The 14,045-nt window shown below is 36.2% G+C and overlaps 1 protein-coding gene across 2 annotated transcripts in view; it reads right to left on the bottom strand.

The window, feature by feature from the left end:
* The window catches only part of INTS6 (integrator complex subunit 6), an 89,032-nt gene that overhangs the window by 31,127 nt on the left and 43,860 nt on the right, over positions 1–14,045 (bottom strand). For both annotated transcript variants that reach the window (XM_042962910.1, XM_042962965.1), the window contains exon 6: positions 939–1,122. In XM_042962910.1, coding sequence (XP_042818844.1) covers positions 939–1,122 — 184 coding nt within the window. The remainder of the gene's footprint in view (positions 1–938; positions 1,123–14,045) is intronic.

The following is a 14,045-nucleotide window of genomic DNA, read 5'->3' as shown; positions in this document are numbered from 1 at the left end:
TAATAATGTGAAAACAACTTCCTAATTATCTACTTTACATATCTGTGTAGGTACGGTACCTGTTTTGTCTGTGAATTTTGCAGATTTCCAAATTCCCCACAGAATTGAAGAAAGGTACCTAAAATGTTAATTAATTAAATCTCATATTTTCCTTTAAACTGATACAGCTGGCTATGACTGTGTCTGGAGACTAATAATGTCACAGGCCTCTGACACAGGTGAAATAGTGGTATGCCAGACCTGGACATTTTAGTATCAAATTCCTTAGGTGAGAACTAAAATGCTCCATGAAAGCAAGAATACCGTTGCCTGTCATACTCACTACTGAAGTCTGAAAGCATAAGATAGTGTTTCATACACAGTAGACACTCAATACCTATCGGTATGAATTTAACCCACCTGCTGACCAATTCCACATTACAGAAGTTCTGAGTCTGTTACATATTTTCTTTCAAGAGTATCATTACTGTTCACTTAACACAGGGACCAGATGGGTAAGACCTCTCTACCTGGTCCTCTAACCTGCTATCCAGCTTTCTCTTTCCCTCTTGGGAAAACAGTACTTAACCAGGCATTGATCATTATATGGTTGATGAGATGATTCTCAAAATTCTCTGCATTTTTCACAGAAAATAATTCTGCCACATTTGTAAATACTGGTAATCTTTATAGAGAAGAAAAAAAGTTTAACAACTTCAAATACCAGCACTTTCTATATGGGTAGAGAAAAAGACCATTCATTTCAGATCCAATAGTTTTAAACCCCATTCAAATCAGATCGCAGACATTCATCAATGGATTTTTAAAACCATGTAGGTCTACTAATTCCTACCATTAGCGTGTTGAACGACAACATGGAGGTTTTGAAATGTGCATTTTAAAACATTCAGACAAACTCTGCCTTAACTCACTGGATTACTGCCAGGAGAAAAACTTACCGCCTGTCACTTCACACATTGGTGTGATCGCAGAGTCATCTAAAGGCACACCTGTCAACTGTTCTGATTCTACTGACATGGTGCCAGGCAACCGCAACACTAGTGCAAAGAGTCTCTGATCCCAACGAAAAGGTTCCTTGGTCAATTCACTTCCAGGCAAAGGAGAATTAAGAGGTAAATGAAGCTGAAAATAAGGGGGGAAAAAGGTAAGATTTCCACATGATGTTTTTCTCAAAAGGCCACATTAATTACACGTATATTAAAACTATGTATCACGAGTCTCCTATCACTCAAAAAACAAGCTCAAGAACAAAAGCTTATACAGATACAGCTAAAATAAGCACATGAGACATAGTTACTTCATTCTCCTAAGTTTTTACTCTAAAGACCTCGGTTGAAAACAATCTGTTACTGTAAATGCTTTTCCAGATTTCCATTCAACTGACCACCAAGTGCTAGACTGCTTCCAAATAAATCATTTCATTTAATCATTAAAACAGGCCTATCACAAATATCTTATTATTCCTGTTTTCTAGATTAAAACAATGTCTTGCAGAGAGTAAGTGATTTGGCCATCTGGGTCCAAATCACTGCTTTTTCTGTTACACCACAGCAGCCTCAAACATCTCCAGTTAATAATTTTAATTATGCTCTACTTGTGACAAAACACACATTCCCCAAAGCACCTGCATAAAAGTGAATTTTGTCACTTTAATTACATGTTAAATGTATTAAAGATAATGATTCTTCCCACATCTGAGTAAAGGTAGAGGGTTTTTATTTCTCCATGTGTTTTTTAATAGATGTGTTTTCCCAACCCCATCAGACCTGCTAAAATAGAATCTAGGATTCTTCAGAATCTTCAAAACCTTTGAAGTAATTCTAATGGGCACCTCTGCACCAAAAGAGTAATAGAGTACCAAGAGAATCCACACATTAATCTTAGAGTAACTAAATGGGGACAACCAGACAGAATATGTATCAAGAAGTGACCCAATAGCAAGTGTGTAACACTGAAAGGAAAGAAAAGGGGAAAGGGAAAACTAGGCTGAACCTAATCAAGCCTTTCATTCTAAATACCAGTTTACAGGGACTACTGGGGAGAGGGGATCAAGTTAAATACCACCCCAAGAAGCAAGAAGTCAAAGCCAGCAAGTGGGACAACCTACAGGGCAGAGGAGGACCTGATTTCTCCAATAAATCAATGGCCTGAAAACGCAAAGTGTGGGGAGTGGGGAGAGCTGGTGGAATATTATAGAATAAAATGAAGCAATCAAAAGCAAAGATTTTCGAGACAATTGGGGAAATTTGGAATAATATTATTGGAATTATTAATTTTTTAAGTGTGAAAATGACGTGGTGCTTAGGAAAAAAAAATCTTTATTACTTATATAATTTATAGAAAAATAAAGCCTGGGATCGGCATACTCAGGATTTATTTAGACTTTTCTCTAAAATACAGAAAACACTTAATTTTTTAATTTTTTCTTAATGTTTTATTTTTGACAGAGAGACAGTACCAGCAGGGGAGGGGCAGAGAGAGAGGGAGACACAAAATCCAAAGAAGGCTCCGGGCTCTGACCCATCAGCACAGAACCTGAGCGGGACTCAAACTCCCAAACCACGAGATCATGACCTGAGCCAAAGTTGGACGTTTAACCGACTGAGCCACCCAGGGGCCCCCAGAAAACACTTTAAATCAACACCTCTAAATTAACTGCCAAAGTTTATACTGCTTTGGTCATACAGCGAACTTAACTGTATTGTTTACAGCCTTTCTATTTCTTAACAAAGAAGATTTCTAATCTTGATAAATTAGGAATTTAAGTCATTCTACACTGACTTAAGACTCAAGTTTCTTCATGAGTTACATTAAACCATTAAAAAAAAAAAATCAGATTCTATTCTAGGAAGAGAATTCCTAGTGAAGCCCTGCTAAACTGGCACCTCTCTCCGAAAGGTTCATGCCAAGAGAATATGCTGCAGGATCAAAATCAGCCAAGGTTTTGTGACCATGGCCAGGAGTCATGAGCTTTTCCTCTGGCACTGATCCTACTTAAAGCAGAAGTCAGTGGCAGTAAGGAAGGAATGTTGAAGAAATCTGGGCCAGGATGTTCTGTGATGAAGGTTCCCTAACCTCAAAGGCTCCGTGACTCTCGGAAAACAGTTCAGGAACTCCAAGCCCTTGCTAATATTACCACACTGCCAAGAAGACAAAGAGGAAAAGCCTATTTCTATCAGCTCCCTTACTCCAGACCAGTTACCTCTGTACCTGGGAAGCACAACGATTTCGTGCTTGGTCATTTTCTCTCTAAGATCACAAAAACATCAAAGCACAAGTGGCACTGGAGGAAGAGGGTTTTGAACTGTTAACAGAATTACTCTGGATGTCATGAATACATGGAATTGTCTCAAGAATCCAGTGGATAACAGCACTGCACAGACCTCATATATAAGCAGCACACAGCACACTGACAGACCACAAACTATACACACATACACACGAAACTCATCAGGTAATAATCTCTCTCCCTCTCTTCCTCCCCCTCCTCTCTCTCTCTCTCTCTCTCTCTCTCTCACTCACACACACACACACACACACACACACACACACACACATATCAGATAATGATAAGCATCTACAAGGGAGACAATACACAATGAAATAACTGGCCTTTGTAGAATGCCAGATCTGGAATTTATTTCAAATACATAAATCAAACAACTAAGAATGGTCACAACCATATTTTATACAGTTATATTAATTTTATAAACTTGTCAAATTTTTATTCATTTTCTATTTATCATTTCCCCTTCCCCATATCACAACTACCCTTTCTCATCAACAAAGAAGAGGGATAAAAAAGCCCCTATAGCTGAAATGTGCTAGTAAAACTGGAAGGAGCGATGGCAGGCAAACAGGGACAGGACAAAGGGCCTGAAGGAAAAATATTCTTAGGAAGGTTGAATTACTCCAAGCTGAAATTCTAGCAATGTGTTAAAATCACAAATGGAGGTCTCTCTCAATATATGGACTTTGAGAATCAAGGCAAATTGCACATAAATCAAGAAAAATGTTAAAATTAACCATAAAAAATGTACAAAATTATGAATAGGTTATTTCCCAACAGTGAAAAATGGGGGGGGGGGTGGGGAACCCTGAGAAAATCCATATGGCCACATAATACAAATTACAATACTGAGGAGATACCATTTCACACCCATCGTATTAGCAAAATTTTAAAGGTTGACAAAAGTGATGACAAGTATATATAGCAATGGGAACTTTCCATCACTCCTACATACAATCATTTTGGAAAATAATTTGATAATATCTGGTAAGCTAAAGTCGAGCTTACACTAGGACCCACTAATGCCACTTCTAGGTATATGTCTTAGAGAAACTCTCATATATTTTTACAAGAAGCCATGTAAAAGAATACTGTCTACAACATTATTTGAAACAGGAAAACAGGAAACAACCTAGAAGTCCAGTAAAGGAATCAATAAATAAACTGTGGTCTGTTTATAAACCAGAGTTGAAATGAATAAATGAGACCTCTAAGATCCAATATGAATAGATCTCAAAACAATATTTTTTAATATAAAATACATACAATTCATGCATGCATACATAAAATAACATTAATCATGTATGGACAGCTTGATATATTTTCACAAGTTGAATGTCCTTGTGTAATTAGCATTTATATCAAGAAACAGAACCTTACAATTTATGCCCCCTCTAGTCATTATCCCTCTCCAATTGATCAGTTTTTCTTGATTTTGAACTTTATATAAATGGAATTATAGAATATGGTCTCTCTGGTTTATAGCTCCTTCCATTCAATATTATGGGGGTGAGATTCATACTGCTGCACAGAAGTGTAGATCATTCATTCCCACTGCCATATAGTGTGTGAGTCCGAGAGAGAGACAGAAGGAAAGAGGGATAGAGAGAGAATATGTACTGGAATTTATCTACTTTTTTGTTGATAAGCATTTAGGTTGTTTCTAAACAGTACAATTATGAAATCAAAGCATGTATTTATGAAAAACATTAAGTATGCATTTCTGTTGGTATATACCTACGAGCAAAGGTGCTCTTTTGTGAAGTGCCTGTTAATGTCTTCTCTCTACTTTCTAAAAATTGAGTTACCTGTCTTTTTTTTATTGATTTGAAAAATTATTAATATATTCTGAATGAGTCCCTTGTTAGATATACATATTGTAAAGACCTTCTCCCACTTTGTGACCTCTTTTACTATTCTAGTGGTAGCTTTTTATAAATTTATTGTAAGATCTTATTTTTATCAAGTTATATCTTAATATCTTATTTTTCTTACATAGTTAGCACTTGTTGTGCCCTCAAAGATCATGAAAATGTTCTTCTATTTCCTAAAAGCTTTATTATTTTACCACTTACATTGAAACCTGAAATACACCTGGAATTGAGTTTGTTATATAAGGTAGAAATGAAGGTGGATTTTTTTTTTCTCCAATGGATATCCAAATGACATGCTATTGAAAAGAACATCTTTTCTCTGCTGTTCCAAAATACCATCTTGTTCTTACATGGGGTGACACTACAAGTGTGAGTCTATTTGTGAATCAAAACAGTATCAGATGAAAAGAAAGCAAGATGCAAAATGGCATACATAGAAAAGCATATGTACGCACTGTTAAACAACTACTTCACCTTTTTTACATATGTTTAACATGTGCATGTAGCAAAAGAAATAAAAATGAACTAAAAAGCAACAGACAAAATTCTTGATGGGGTGGGGATGAGGAAGAGGGAAGAAAGTTAACACTGAGTACAATGTTCTTTCATTCACTAAATTTTTAAAATTTTTTTAAGATTTTATTTTGAGAGAACACATCATTATTGAATCATAATCAATAATAATTACTGAAACCATAATCTACATTTTTAAAAATCAAGTGTTGACATTATCAACAATAGCCAAACTATGGAAAGAGCCCAAATGTCATCGAGTGATGTATATCTATACAATGGAATATTAGCCATCAAAAAGAATGAAATCTTGCCATTTGCAATGACGTGGATGGAGCTAGAGTGTATGATGGTAAACAATATTAATCAGTCAGAAAAAGTCAAATACCATATGATTTCACTCATATGTGGAGTTTAAGAAACAAAACAGATGAACATATAAGAGGGGTGAGAGAGAGAGAAACAAACCATAAGAAGCGCACAATGATAGAAAACAAACTGAGGGTTGATAGAGGGGGTGGCTGGGGGATGGGTGAGATAAGTATTAAGGAGGGCACTTGTAATGAGCACTGGGTGTTGTAAGTGATGAATCACTGAATTCTCCTGAAACCAATATTGCACTGTATGCTAACTAACTAGAATTTAAATTAAAAATTGAATAAGTAAATAAGTCCCATTATCACAGAATAGGAAAAAAATAAAAATCAAGTGTTGAAATATCCATATTTAAAAAAAACTAATTTATTAAACGGAAAAAAAACTTTAATTATGAAAATAAGTACTTTTAGAAAACAATTTTGAACCATCCATTTAAAAATCTAGTGATTTTAAGCCACTAATCAGTATATCTTATAAACAATTTATATTGTTTTTATAAAGCGTCCTATGCTTTTCCCCTAGTTACTCTTTTATCCAATGGAGAGAGACAGCAATATACTCTCTCCCTTTTGCTGTTCTCTCCCAATTCTCAAATACATGAGAATAACAATAAAAATACACAATAATTAATAGCTAGCATATTGAGCACTTACTATGTGCCAAACACCATTCTATGGGCTTTTCATATAATATTTATAACAAAACAACACGGTAGGTACTATTACTATCCCTGCTGTAGAGGTAAGTTGTAATATAAAATTCCATGTCAAGAGAAATCAGCTTGGAGAATACATACTCAAATAATCCCTGCTGTAAAATCAAGTTGAGAGCATCTAAGGACTGCAAGTTTTAAGAATTGGATAAATCATGCTCAATTTAACAATACAATAATTTTTCCATAATCATGATATTGGTCTTTATTAGGGTCTTCATAAAATTATACTTGGCAAATTTCAGTCTGATGGACTAACAAAGAAAATTATTGTTTACACTAACAAAGTTTTATTTTTACTTGTATACAATTGAGGTTTTCTATATTATTTTAAATGACTCATTTCACTGATACCACCATTACAGACATTTTTGTAATTATCTTGGTAGCTGACAGAAAAGAAAACAGAACTCCAACTTAAATTTAGGAAGACTGCTCTATTTTCCCTCTTTCCTTTGGAGATCTATCTTCCTGCCTTGCCTGCCTTTTCACCTCTGAATCTTTCCTGAACTTCTTATTTAAAAAGAACAAAATTTATTTCTCCATAGATATAAAAAGTCAAGGGCAGGGGCACCTGGGTGGCTCAGTCGGCTAGGCATCCAATTCTTGACTTCAGCTCAGGTCATGATCTCACAGTTCATGAGTTCAAGTCCCATGTCGGGCTCTGTGCTGACTGTGAGGAGCCTGCTTGAGGTTCCCTCTCTCTCCACCCCTTCGCCTCAAATAAATAAACTCACCAAAAAAAAAAGTTAAAAAAATAAAAGTAAAAGGCAGATTAGGTAGGTGATAGTTCATTAGTCCTGCTCAAACTTTGTTATAAAAGTACAATTTCTCCTTTATTCAATTGTTTTGTGTTTGATCACAGTTCAGACCCTAATTATTTGTGACTGTGCTAAGAATGGACTAAAGCTTAACTTCGCACTGAGCACCTACTAAAGCATGGCACTGTGTCAAGATTTAATAAGAACTATACCAAAGCTAAATAATATTTGAGACATTTTAGCTGGCTCACCTTAAGAAAAACTACTATAAAACCTCAGATAACCAGAATTCTTACACATTACTACTTATTCTTTAAACGTGCAGAATGTAAAAAATAAAAGTTAACAAACAGTAAAAGAAGATAAAAAATTTATTTTTAAAACATCTTTAATTCAGGAATCAAGCAGATCTTCCCGGCACGCAGCCTAACTGGCTCCTGGGTGATGACCACACCAGAGCCGACGACGAGAGCCAAGACTGACGAATCTGTACCAACACTTAGGTGGTTTCCCCTTGCACTTACTTGGATATTCTGCCGCCTGGTCCTATTACTGAAGTAATTCAAATAGTATGTCCTTTAATAATACTTCCCACCTTATGTTTTAATAACCTATTTACCAATCTCACCAGTTTGAGAGAGGGCAGGGTCAGGGATCTTATTCTTTTCTGTGTCCCCCACCCCCCCATCATAGTACTTGTCCAATGAAATCAATGAGGTCCTACAGCCTAAGGAAAAGCACAAGAATAAGGGGGGCAGAGTGAGGGCAGCAATGAGAACCCGAGCACCTCCGAGTCCTGCCAATAGGAAGACCTGCACTCCCCCCACCGCAACGCACTTATGGATGGAGATGAAGACACACAACACAGACTCTATGGTAATGTTTGTGGTGGGTCACAGAGCCAAGGAGTCTCACCTCCAAGGCTAGAAAGATGATTCTCTTGCCATGTATGTACTTAATCTCTATGACCCTTGTATGTGCTCACACAGAAAGGACACAGAAAGCTGCAAAACCTGTGTGGCACCTACAGCAGGGGATGGAGAAACAACCATTCCATATGTTGAAGACATAAGAAGTACTCCACCTAACTTAGTGTACAATACTCATAATGAGAATTTACATATGGACATACTTCACTGAGGCCTACACAGAATATAACCACCAGATTCTTGCCTTATTCAGAAATACAAAGACCGTGACCATGTATCATTTCTTGCAAAATTTTTTGATCTCACACTCCAAGAGTAAAGTACAAGGGAGAGAAACTGAAGATTTTAAGAAAGCCTTTAAGAATGAGTAAGGTTTTAATATGGGGGAGACAGGAACAACATTCAGGGAAAGTGAGCACGTGGGGGAAGAAACCAGAAGCATTCAGGAAATTAGAGCTGATTTTGGGTCAAGTTTAGAGGAAATATAAAGGAATGAAAAGAACGTTTTCTTCAACTGCTAGTCATTCCCTAGTCTCTTCAGTCCACTAAAACAATCCTCACACTAAGTCACCCATGATCTTTTTCTTTTTCTTTTTTTTTTGGTCATTGTGGTAAATGACAAGTGTGGAAAGCGTGCCAGTCCTAAGTCTTAACAGGCCTCACAGTTTCGCTATCACCCTCTCGGGAGCCAGCCACCACATGAAGAAGCTTGAACTAGACCACTGACTAATGAGACATCACGTGGAGATAGAAGCCACAGGGACAAGCAGCAAAGTGCCCAGGCAACAGTGAGAACCAAGGCCCCAGACTTAGGAAAACACCATCTTCAATGTTCCAGCCCCAGTTACGCACCCAGCTGAATGAAGTCAACCCACAGAATCTTGAGAATAATAAACTGTTGTTTCAAGCCTCTAAAATGTATGATGATTTGTTACACGGAAATAGATAATGGTGCCATTAAATCTAGTGGAGAGTTTTCACATTTAGCTTCCCCCCACCAGCATTCAAAAAACTATTTACAACTCTTTAGAAAGACACTCTTCCCTTCCCTTTCACGCTAGAATATTCTCCTGGTTTTCCTCCTCTGGCTGTTCTTCCATCTTCCTCCCTCACCCACAACCCAGACCAAACCTCCAATACCATTAAATGCAACAGATCCTCAAGGCTTAGTTTTAAGCCTTGGCCAATTTATACTCTAAACCCTCAACCCACCTACCCACAGCTTCGTTTACTATCTATACTCTGATAATATTAAACATTTTCAGATGCCCAGCCTAGATCTTTCTTCTGAGCACCAAATATTCTTCTGTCTACTTAACCACCTTCCCCTTGAATGGGTCAAAGGTACCTTAAACTCAACATGTTCAAAACTGAACTCGTGATTTCCCTCCACCCAAAATGATACTCTTTCAACATTTCCTAGCTCAATGAATGGTACCATAATCTCTCCAATATTGCAAGGAGTCAATTCCCTCTTCCTTACATCTTCAAATGTACTATGTGTAAGCAAATTTGGTTGATTTAACCTTCTAACTACCTCTGAAAATGACTGCTTCTTTCTATCTCTTCCACCATCACCAAGTTCCTTGGCCAAGCTATTGGCAGAACTGATGCAACAAAGCCTAAATGGTCTTCCAACATCCATTTGTCTTCCTCTCCTCCACCGAGTACCTCCAAATAAAACCCTTGGATGGCCTCCTATTGCTTTTATACTGTAATAACATTACTTGCCATTGCTTCAAAGCCCCTTATGTGGTCAAGCCCAAGCTTCTTTTCCATTTTATACAATGATCCCTTTTCTTTAACGCTCTAAGTCACATTAGTCTTTTCTAGCCTTGTTCTCAAAACATATTCCCTTTGGGAAAAGAGTCTTTGTACAGTTCCCCCACCTGATATGATCACCTTTCCCACTTTTTGTGTAGTAAATCTTACTCACCTCTTCAGATCTTAACTTTCCATGACCTCCTTGACTAGAACTAGTGTGCCCTTATTGTAAGCTCTTATGGCACATTCTTCTCTTTTTTGCAGGATATATTCTTGCAATTTTACTTTTATCTGTGCGATATTTTTATTAATGTTTGTCTTCTCAACTAGACCAATGGGGGGTCAGGGGGGAGGGCAGAGCTCCTGCTTGTTTTTTACTCATCATGTGATCCTCAGAACCTAGCACAGTGTCTGGTTCATAGAAGAAACTCAATAAATATGGCTGAATGAATAAATGATGTATGGATAAGTAAGGCGACTGGCTAAACTGTGAAGGGTCCTAATCTAGTAGACGATAGAAAGCAATAAAACATTTTGAACAATAGAATAATGCACTCAAGTGGTGTGCTTTAGAATAATTACTGCCATGGTATGACAGATTGAAAAAAATAAAAAACTAGGAAGCTAATGTAATAGTTTAAGAAAAGCACCAGGGTGACTGATGGCAAAAGGAATAGGAACGAGAGGAAGAAACAAGTTAATGAAGGCAAAAAAAAAGCAAGAGACTGATATAAAAAACAATTATAGATGAAAAAATATACAATATGTTATGTCCTAAGGCCATGACACTTTCTCTACCTCTGCTATTAAAGTGATGATTTAACATGCTCAAAATGACCAGAGTACTTAATATATAAAGCATAATTTTGTCAAACTACAAAACTAAATTTCAAATACACACACAACCAGAAAAGAATATTTTTCTTAAAAGATGTACAATAACATAAAACTACTCAAAATTGTTAAATACTTTCTCAAATTATAAAGAATTCAACATTAAAACTATAATTAATTATAAAGTATTAGGTCAGAAGTTTAATTTAAAAGCATGTTGGTAAAGAAACTTTAAAAAATAGTAAAAGCTTTCTGAATCATTATGAGGGTCATTATAGCTGAGAACACCTAATACTTCAAGTATGAAAACTTTTCAAAAAACTTTCTACACTAAGTTATGTATATCCTTATCTTCTGGAAACAGACTGTACCCCCTAAAAATAATAAACTTTTCAAGAAGCAGAAAAAATTAAAGACATCTTGTTCATACCAAATACTGCCCCAAGTCACACAGGAAGTTAACAGCCTGACAATTCATCACTTGCTAAACTCTGTACCAGATTTTCAATTAAATCTCCTGCTTAAATCATCGCATTCAGTCCTCCAACACACCTATTACTTATAACTTATGATTCTAAGGCCTATCATCAATTTAACGTATTTCTTTCGTTCCGCAAAAGTTAACATTAAATGTGTATAAAAATTTCCCCCAACAGCACACAATTATCTATACAGCTCCATGACCCCTTCTTCTTCCAATACCACTAAATTTGAGTTTCAGGATCATACAGTTTGAGTCTGTGTCTTCTCCATACTGGGTCTAGAGGTTCTTCTGAATCCCTTTTGGCTTTTAGAAATTAAGCAGAACATCAGTAATTTTTTATAGCCTGTTTAGCACCTGCAGTTTAACCTTTAGTTTAACCTTTAGTTGAAGAGTATAATTCAAAGACTACCAGTGTTTCATCTGCATTTCCATTTGATTATTATCTCCATTTCAATTATAAGTTACGAGATGATACAATGCCTCTCTTTAAAAAGTTGACTTTGGCCAAATGTTTGATTTCTCAGTAACAGTTCTTCATAATCAGGGAAAGTTTTACTTTCAGAAGTCTGCAATTCTAACTGCCTTTCTTTGCCTCACCTATTTACTGCATGCCTATTCCATGTATCATGTTTTTTCTCACTTCAGTGTTAATTCACCATACGGCAATAAGTTCTCTAAAAATTTTTAAGCAAGAATTAGGAAGCCAAATTTCTGTTAAACTTCTGTGAAACTTCTCATTAAAAATACGTAACAATCAGATGTAATATATGAACTGTGTTTGGATTCTGATTCAAATAACTGTCAACATTTGTGAGACTGGGATATAGACTAGATATTAGACTCTATTATTGGTTGGACCCCTTATAATTTTTGGTAAGCTATAAATTAATTAAAAGTAATTTAACTTAATTATTTAAAACTTAAAATTAAATTTAAGGGCCCCTGGATGGCTCAGTGGGTAGAGCCATGTGACTCTTGATCTTAGGGCCGGGAGTTCAAGCCCCACATTGGGCTAGAGTTTACTTAAAAAAAAAAAAAAAAAGATTAAATTTAAATTTAACAAAATGTCAAAATATATTTAAGTTTCATTTGGAGTAAGGAACACTGCTGATGTATACAGACAGATACATTTTGCTGTCCTTAGATGTTAAAGGAGACATACAGAAGTTTTTATGAATGAAATGATAGTGTTTGGACTTTGCTTTAAAATATTCCCACCAAAAATGTGTATGGGGGGCGGGTAGGAGCAGAAGAGATAAAAACAAGACCAACAAAATGTGTGTAACAATTGAAGCTGGGTAAGGGTTCTTCATGTTTATTATTTTATTTTCCTTATTTGTATATATGTTTGAAAGCTCCACAGTAAAAGTTTTTAAAAAACTGGACATATGTGAATAAACACAATTAAAAATGCAAGTAATTGGAGCACCTGGGTGGCTCAGTCAGTTAAGCATTTGACTTCAGCTCAGGACATGATATCTCACGGTTTGTGAGTTTGAGCCTCACATCGGGCTCTCTGCAGTCAGTGTGAACCTGCTTTGGATCCTCTGTCTGCCTCTCTCTCTGCCCCTCCTCTGCGTACTCTCTCTCTCTCAAAAATAAATAAACATTTAAAAATTTAATTTTTTAATGCAAATTAAGACTTTGTGAAAAGAAAATGAGAATGGGAAGGAAATCTTACCTTCCTTTAGTAGCCCTTCTGTAAATATATTAGCCAAATGTTCATGTTAAACTGAAACATTTTAACTCTTTTAAGTAGAATATAAAAAATTCACCTAGGTGCTGACAGCTCAGAGCCTGGAGCCTGCTTCAGATTCTGTACCTTCTTCTCTCTCTGCCCCTCCCCCACTCATACTCTGTCTCTCTCAAAAATAAACATTAAAAAATTTTTTTAAATTCCACGTGACATGAGGTGCTAGCAAAGCAAATAAGCAAACAGTTCAGCCTGAATGAGACCTAAATGACCCACACCTATGCCTAAAACATGCACTGACGTAGGCATGACCAGATACGAGTCCATCACTTGTTACCTCCCTGCTGAAAAAGCCAACACATTTCTCCTGATTTCAGAGAAGCTGAAGAGGGTAGGGAATGGGTAGACAATGTTTCTTAGAATCAAAGAAATACGGAATTATCATTTGGAGGTGGGAGGAGGGTAAGGAAACCCTGATACAAAGAGATGGATACATGTGTCCAAGTTACTGCAGGTTTAGGAAAAAACAAGATTTAAACCCACAATCTCCCATTTTGCTATATCTTTGTTATTTATTGGATTCCCATCTAATGTTTACACTGTGCCATATACTGTCACCTTACTAAAATCCGTTTTTCTGTCTGACTTTATAGCAAATAATTCAGAATGCTGCTTTCTGGGTTCCTGTGTTTGCTTACTTACATCACAACTTTTGTTACCAGCTTTCTAACCTTTACAATATATAACAAGGTTACACTCAGACACATATATACATACACATAAACAATGTTGGTTTACAGCAAAAATTAATAAC

This window comes from Panthera tigris, chromosome A1, assembly GCF_018350195.1.
Source record: "Panthera tigris isolate Pti1 chromosome A1, P.tigris_Pti1_mat1.1, whole genome shotgun sequence".
Lineage (NCBI taxonomy): Eukaryota > Metazoa > Chordata > Mammalia > Carnivora > Felidae > Panthera > Panthera tigris.
The sequence above is the reverse complement of the archived record's forward strand: the minus strand, read 5'-3'. Positions and strand labels throughout refer to the sequence as shown.